This window comes from Babylonia areolata, chromosome 4 (assembly GCF_041734735.1).
Source record: "Babylonia areolata isolate BAREFJ2019XMU chromosome 4, ASM4173473v1, whole genome shotgun sequence".
Classification (NCBI taxonomy): domain Eukaryota; kingdom Metazoa; phylum Mollusca; class Gastropoda; order Neogastropoda; family Buccinidae; genus Babylonia; species Babylonia areolata.
The window spans coordinates 4679384-4687279 of NC_134879.1; the positions used below are offsets into that span (position 1 = coordinate 4679384).

The following is a 7896-nucleotide window of genomic DNA, read 5'->3' on the forward strand; positions in this document are numbered from 1 at the left end:
TGTGTCTGTGTGTCCGTGGTAAACTTTAACATTGACATTTTCTCTGCAAATACTTTGTCAGATGACACCAAATTTGGCAGAAAAATAGGAAAAATTCAGTTCTTTCCAGTCATCTTGTTTAAAACAATATTGCACCTCTGGGATGGGCACAACAAAGTAAAAAAAGAAGCCTAATTATATGCAAACTGCATTTACTGTTATATTTATATTTTTTGTATTCTCTAAACTTGGCACTTTGACCTCTTATTCTGACACAACAAAAAGAGGAGTCATTATTATCATTTTTTTTTGTTCAAACAGGAACTTCTTTTGCTAAGCATGGAATTTTTATTTATTTTGCAAATGTTTTGGTGCAGATAGTAAAAAAGGGAAATTACTCTGTAATTAATGCTAGGGGACTTAATTTATCACAAGTGAGTCTTGAAGGCCTTGCCTCTCTTGTTTCTTGATGGTGCTGTGAACAACTCTTTAGTTTGGTCCAAGAATGAAAGAGCCAAGGTTTTGGCTGTGTGGAGAGACTGGGGGATGAGTGGTGGTGGTGGTGGGTTTAAACCCACATTTTTCTTGATCGGGCTCTGAACATTTAGTTTGGTTCAAGACCGAGCGAGTCAAGGTTTTGGCTGGGGGATGAGTGGTGGTGGTGGTGGGTTTAAACCCACATTTTCCTTGTTCGGGCTCTGAACATTTAGTTTGGTTCAAGACCGAACGAGTCAAGGTTTTGGCTGGGGGATGAGTGGTGGTGGTGGTGGGTTTAAACCCACATTTTCCTTGTTCGGGCTCTGAACATTTAGTTTGGTTCAAGACCGAGCGAGTCAAGGTTTTGGCTGGGGGATGAGTGGTGGTGGTGGTGGGTTTAAACCCACATTTTCCTTGTTCGGGCTCTGAACATTTAGTTTGGTTCAAGACCGAGCGAGTCAAGGTTTTGGCTGGGGGATGAGTGGTGGTGGTGGTGGGTTTAAACCCACATTTTCCTTGTTCGGGCTCTGAACATTTAGTTTGGTTCAAGACCGAACGAGTCAAGGTTTTGGCTGGGGGATGAGTGGTGGTGGTGGTGGGTTTAAACCCACATTTTCCTTGTTCGGGCTCTGAACATTTAGTTTGGTTCAAGACCGAACGAGTCAAGGTTTTGGCTGGGGGATGAGTGGTGGTGGTGGTGGGTTTAAACCCACATTTTCCTTGTTCGGGCTCTGAACATTTAGTTTGGTTCAAGACCGAACGAGTCAAGATTTTGGCTGGGGGATGAGTGGTGGTGGTGGTGGGTTTAAACCCACATTTTTCTTGATCGGGCTCTGAACATTTAGTTTGGTTCAAGACCGAGCGAGTCAAGGTTTTGGCTTTGTGGGAGAAACTGGGAAGTGGATGAGTGGTTGTTAGGATCATATTAAAGCCTTTCAACTTTTTCATGATTTTTTTCTTCCTTTTTTTTTTTTTTTTTGCGTCTCCAGGTGGTGGACCTGACCTCGCGGAAGAACAGCTCCTCCCAGTCGACATCCACCACCTCCACCACCACCAGCAGCCCCTCACCCCACTCCCCCTCCTCCTCCCTGCCCCCAGGCACTCAGGACCCCTTCCTCTTCACCCACCCCCATGCCAACCACCACCACCTCCACCGGGTGCACTACATGTCGGCGCGGCAGAAGCCCAAGAGCGGCGGCCACGCGTCGAGCAGTCGTGACGCAGACAGGGACAAAGACGGGAGTGGTGGTGGTGGTGGTGGCGGTGGGGGTGGCTCCCCGACCAGTGACAAGAGCAAGTCGGACAGTCTGGAGAGCTGGAACGGTGTGGGTGGTGGTGGGGACGAGGTGTGGGTGCGGTGTGACGACCGCACCAGCGGCAAGTCCAGCACCGCCTTGCTGGATGGTGGGGTTGGGGATGGTGGTGGTTACAAGGACGAGCCATATGTGATCTTCGACAAGAACAAGGCCGGGGCGCCCCATGAGTACAGCTACCCGAGCCTGGAGCCCGTGCACAAGCCGCCGGCCAAACGCGAGTCCACCTCCATGCGCAAGACATCATCCTCGGTCGGCCAGCCTCACCACCACCCGCCCCTGCCGCTGCCGCAGAAAACGAAGCCTTCCTCCAAGCACAAGAGCGGACAGTCGCGGCGCCTGGTGTCGCAGCGGGCCCAGTGCGAGTACTGCCGCGTCATGTTCAACATCGACGAGAACCAGCGTGGCAGCTGCGACTCGGCGCCGGACAAGGTGGTGAAGTGCATCGAGTACGCCACGTGCGTGGCCTGCGCCAGCGGCCTCATCTACCACTGCATGGCGGACGCGGATGGTGCCTACCGGCACCCGTGTGAGTGTGACTACACCGATGATTCAAACTGTAAGAAGTGGACGGCGCTGACGATATTGTCCTTTTTCATCCCGTGCTTATGGTGCTACATGCCTCTATATGCCTGCCACCGGTGTGGCACTGCCTGCGGGCTATGTGGGGGGAGACACAAGGCCGAATAGAGCTGCTCTTCTTTCTTCACGCTGGGGGGGTGGGGTGGGATGGGGGCGCTAGAGAGGCTGGAGGACTGGATGCTGGTCTTTTTTTTTGTTGTCACTCCATGGCCCACATCGTGACAAACGGTTGCTTGTGTGCAGATGTGTGGATTGTGGTCTGGTAATTTTTTTTTTTTTTTTTTTTGCTAGAGAGGAAGATGAGATGTTAGTGTATATCTCCCCCCTCGCCCCCATTCATTGTTTGTGGGTTTCTTTCCTTTTTTATTTCTTTTCTGAATTTTTTTTTTTTTTTTACCAATGTTACGCGCAAATTTATACACACTTTTTTTACCTATACTCTGTGGTTCATTATCTTTAGACACAAATGCTGGGATGCGGGGAATGGAAACAGGGAAGTGATAATTAGGTGTACTTTAAAAAAGAATTGTTTTCAGGTTCCCTAGAACTAGAAAGATATAGACTGTGATGCAGCCATATTGTGAATATGGCCGGCAGACTATTATCCTTTTTTCCCCTTCAGCTGGCATGTCCAAGTGTGATACTTGATGGATTTGTCGCTGATGGAGACGACAAAAATCCACATCGTTAGCCTTTAAATAATCAGTTACTGAAGCACCTTTGGCAGATTGTAAGAAAGAGCCTGGAATTAGCTGGTGTTTTTCGTGCATATATATATATATATACATAGTTTAACCATCCACATTCTAAGTTTGGAGAAGGGAGTAAATTCATGTAGCAGTGTTTGAAATATTCAGCTTGAACCAATCAGGAACTTGACCCTTCGTTGTCCTTGCAGGTTACTGATGTATTTTGCGTGCAGTCTAGTCAGAATGAATATATACATTTATATATATCATTGCATTTGTTTGCACATGTGTGTGAGTCATCTCTGAAGTAGTCAGTTGTGGGTAAACCTTACAACAAGAAGCTTGGTCGTCAGTGTACACTTACTATATCTTCTTGCAGTAGTGTAAGGGAAGAAATTATTACCAGTCACCATGGAGCAGTGGTCAGTATGCAAGCAAGCACTGAAGCATATGTGGTAGTGGGTTCAGTTCCCATCAGGGGGCTTTTCATAATTGTACCCGCGCTTAGGCACCCAGCGAAAATCCGCCCCCCAGCAGAGACAGGAAAGACAGGATCGACTTAGAGGTAGAGAAAAACGAACGAATCGAGGGGGCTGAGTCAAATCGAGTACACAGAATGTAAGAATACAATACAGACCAGCCGCATGCAGCAAAATAAGGCCAAATGAATACGCTTAATAGCCAAAAAAAGCGTAAGACGAGACAGAGCGTAAACCTGACAAGATGGCGTGGAGAGCCTTGGCCAAAGGAATGATTCAGCGCTTATAGCTTTTAGAGGCGTTTGATTGGCTAAGAGCGGACCGGCAAGACGGCTCGTCTTTTCACTGTTAGCCGCGCGAAATTTGGCCAAGCAGAGCAAACCGATAGGCCTAGTTAGCATCAGTTTGACATGGTAAGTATATGTATCACCAAACATGGGGTATAATACAGACTCCTCCTTTTTTTGTCTCCCGTGCCAGCTGCACAACTCCAGCCATGATGGCAAGTGTCCATGTCGTCGAGGTCAGATGGGAAGACTGGACGACCATACACAAGTGTTGTCATCCAGATCGTGGATGTGTCTTTGGGTTGTGTTGCTCAAATTTCCTCACCAGCATCGCTGATGTCTGTGTGTTTCGAGCCTGGCCGATGTCAGAAAATGTATGACATTATGAAAGGAAAGAAGGAGACTGTTGCACAGTCTAGGGCTGTGTTCTCAAACCAGAGTTGATATCTGTTCATCTTAATTATTGATATAGAGAACCCACATTGATTATCATAAAAGGGCCCCATATTTTGTATCTCTGAATAGAGGACACAGTATTATAATTATCATGAAAGATGGAGCAGCACACAAAGTAGAAAAAGATGGTGACGGATCATAGCGCCCCTTTTGAACAATAAAGGCTATAACTTGGTCACAGACATTTAGTGACAGATCATAATGCCCCTTTTGAACAATAAAGGCTATAATTTGGTCACAGACATTTACGCACAATGTACTGAAGTGGTCTGTACCTGCTACAGTGCTGAATATTACAAGTAAAAAGAATGTCTTCAGATTTTGTATTGATTACTCAGATCACTCACTGTTACTTTCCGTTATTTAGCAGTTAACTATTGTATAAAGTATTACAACAGGATTACTCAGAACTGGAAATATGACAAAGCATTGCTTGGATGTATGCAAAGTACAGGCGGGGAAGTGACCAAAAATTTCCCTGTCCCTCCCACAGAGGACAACCCCTTCTCGGTTTTTCTCCCACTCACTTTCTCTTTTTTCTACCTTTCTTTTTCATTTTCCGTACCTGCTGTTTCTCTGGTTTTATTTCTTTATGAGTAGAATATCTCGCATTTATTTTTTCTTACTGAAGTTCAGCTTCAAATGTTTTGTGTATGTTGAGTATGGTAGTTTATACTCATTGTATGGTCTGCCGTAAATTATTATTGTTTTGCCTGCAAAGCCTGATTGTCTTGATACAAAATCAAGGTCAATTAAATAAGTGGAGGGAAAATGGAATATTTTGAAAAGGTTGGGAGGTGAAAATAAAGTAAACATAAGAAAAAACACAATTGTAATTTTGTTATCAGTATTGCATGATGTTCAGCTAATCAATAAAATGTGTACAATGAATATGGGTGTTCAAATTTGTTAGAGTGGGGGGGGGGGGGGAGCACTTTCCTTTTGAATGGTTTGCCTCGTGTTCTTTTGAAATAATCACTGAATCAGATCACACTTTTTTCATTCGCATTCAAATCGATCCTTCAGTGTTTTTACTCCACCACTTCTGTAGAATTCAGAAGACAGACTACAGCTATTTAAAAAAAATTAAAGATGTACATTATATATAATAAAGTTGCACTGTCTTCTTTCTTTGGCAAGCTCAGATAACACAGTATTCAGCAAATAATTTTTTACATTGTCTTGAACAGGGTCTGTGCATTGAAACTTGGATTCATGGGCACAACTCTGATTCTGTTCAGTGAGTTTTTGTTTCAAGGTGACAGTGTCAGAGTGTGCAGACTTACGACAAAACCTTGAAACTGACCGGTTCAGTGAGCAAAGTGTCAGTAGATTTCTGTCTACAAAGCATATCAAGGTTTTGCACACACACACACACACACACACACACACACACACATATTACCATGCCCTACACTGCACAACCTTGAGATACAAATGAGCACAATTTATCTCTCCTGTCCTCTTTGCTCCTCCCCTCTCTGACACTGTGGGCCCTGTCACAGTCACTGTGCGTAGTTAGAAACAAATTGTATTAATGCACAGTCAGATAATGAATTATTCAGGTTAGGGGCTGTGGTTGTGCCTGAACTGTCAATGTATTAACCTGAACACGTGTGTGCCTGCAACTGCCATTTGTGTGATGACACACAGCAAGAAGCAAAGCCTGAGATGAGGAGCAGTGTTTGGTGTACCATGCGTTACATGCATGTACTTTTTTCTTGTGGTTGAAAAGTGAATGTTGGATTTTTTTTCTTTTTCTTTTTCTTATTTTTATCAGTCATCGTCACTGAAGTTGAGCATTTTCATACAGACTGTTTCACACTTGTAGTCAGACACTTAAATGGATTTGTGTTGTTTCAAAATGATTTTGCTTTGGTTATGAATTATACACATTATGTATAAAAATCATCAATTATTTATACTTCTTTCAAGTTGCTTTTACATTTTTTTTAAAAATTACATTTGATTCTTAACAGTAGGTTAATTGCAAGGAATCCACATTTTATTGGTTGCATTTTGTTGTTTGTGATTAACATGAGCAGTTGGCTTGTTGAGAATGAGTGTGAAGCAGAGTAAGAGTTTTAAATTCCATCTTCATTTTTGAACCGAGCGAGTGAGTGTTTAATGACGGGGAAAGGGGTGAGGAGTATTGAGAGGAGTGTGTGTGTGTGTTTTTCTATTCACAGTTGTGTAACTATTTCCTGCTGATGCCTTATAACTGTCAAGTATAATGTGTTGGTCAGACGGTTAGGAAAGCTTTAGTTTCACTGCTTCCTTTTCTCTGCTACTTAATGTGCCATTCCTCTACCTTCATGTGAGTTTTCTTTTCTCTTGTGCATTTGCTTTTTCATCAGGTGGAGTAGAAAACACTCACTTCATTGCACTTCATTTGTGGTCAACAAGAATGATAACAGTTCTGTTACTTTAATCAGTGCTGGTGTATATTTCTTTACAAATGTATCATTACACTTTTGTTTCAACACCAGTGCACATCCTGCCTTCTGGAAATTCTGTGCTAGAAATTTCCTCTTTTCTGTTGCTCTCTTTATTTCTAACTTTTTTTTTCTCCCTTCACTGTTGTCTCCTTTTTCTGCCTTCTCTGTCTTTTCCCCTGTCTTTTTTCAAGCAAGCCTTGACACTGTTTGTCTTTTCCGCATCTGTGGTGTACTGTCTGTGCTGTTTTGCTCTGGCGAATTGGTAGTGAAATTGTAAACACTAGGGTGGTCACTAGCTGTCCATACTGCAGTGTCATTTGCCTATACGGCTTTTTTCTTGTATTTTTTGGTTGGCTTTAAGTATAGGTTGTTTTTTTTTCTCCTTTTTTAATGATTTTTTGTAATCTGGGGATGATAAATTAAGCGGAATGACTCGCGTCATCATCAGTATTGCCCAGTCTTATTTGCCGTAAGGAGTTAAATGGTTAGGATAATGCGTCATGAACTGTTTTTTTTAAGTTTATCTTAAATTTTTTAATTAAAAAATTTTTTTTTTTTTTTTAGTATGTGACAGCTTTGTGTTTAACGCAATCGGACATTTGCGTAGTTGGGCCGTCCTGATGTGGCCCTGTGCAGTTGGCTGGACTGTAAGCAACAATAATGATAATAATAGTAACCAGTGCACACCTGTGTGTGTTTCCGTAGTTGTGTCACTCACACAATTATCAGTTTTGAGCCTGTTTTTCAGTTATAAGAAAAAAAAAAGTTCATTGCTTGTAATTCAAGGAATGATTTTATTTCAGTTGTCATACCCCAATTTTTAAAATTTTTTTTATATTTTGGTGGTCATTTTTTAAATCCTGATTTTGATACTCTTGGAAAAGCACATAATTTACAGAGAGCGTACACACGTTATTAACTTTGTAATTTTTTATGAATTTCTTTGATCTGTGGGTTTAACAAGGGAATAAGTGAATCGTATTACTCTTTTGTCACAACAGATTTCTCGAGGTGAATTGTTCGAACAATCCCCTTGATGTTGAAGCCATTCGTGAAATGGGATCCTCAGATATAACTTGTTATGTCATTAGTCGTGAGAGAAAGACAAAAGAATGATGTGTATGACTATAAACACACAGTTTCCATTGTTGTGTGGAACTTCAAAAGAAGAAAAGTGTTTTATTTTCCATGTCCAG

General features: G+C 42.5%; 1 protein-coding gene across 1 annotated transcript in view; it reads left to right on the forward strand.

Moving 5' to 3' along the window:
• Window positions 1-5160, forward strand: part of LOC143281372 (sprouty-related, EVH1 domain-containing protein 2-like) — a 15423-nt gene extending 10263 nt beyond the window's left edge. The window contains exon 5 of the mRNA XM_076586576.1: window positions 1446-5160. Within this exon, the coding sequence (XP_076442691.1) occupies window positions 1446-2459 (1014 nt within the window). The 3' untranslated portion in view covers window positions 2460-5160. The remainder of the gene's footprint in view (window positions 1-1445) is intronic.
• Window positions 5161-7896: the final 2736 nt, after the last annotated feature.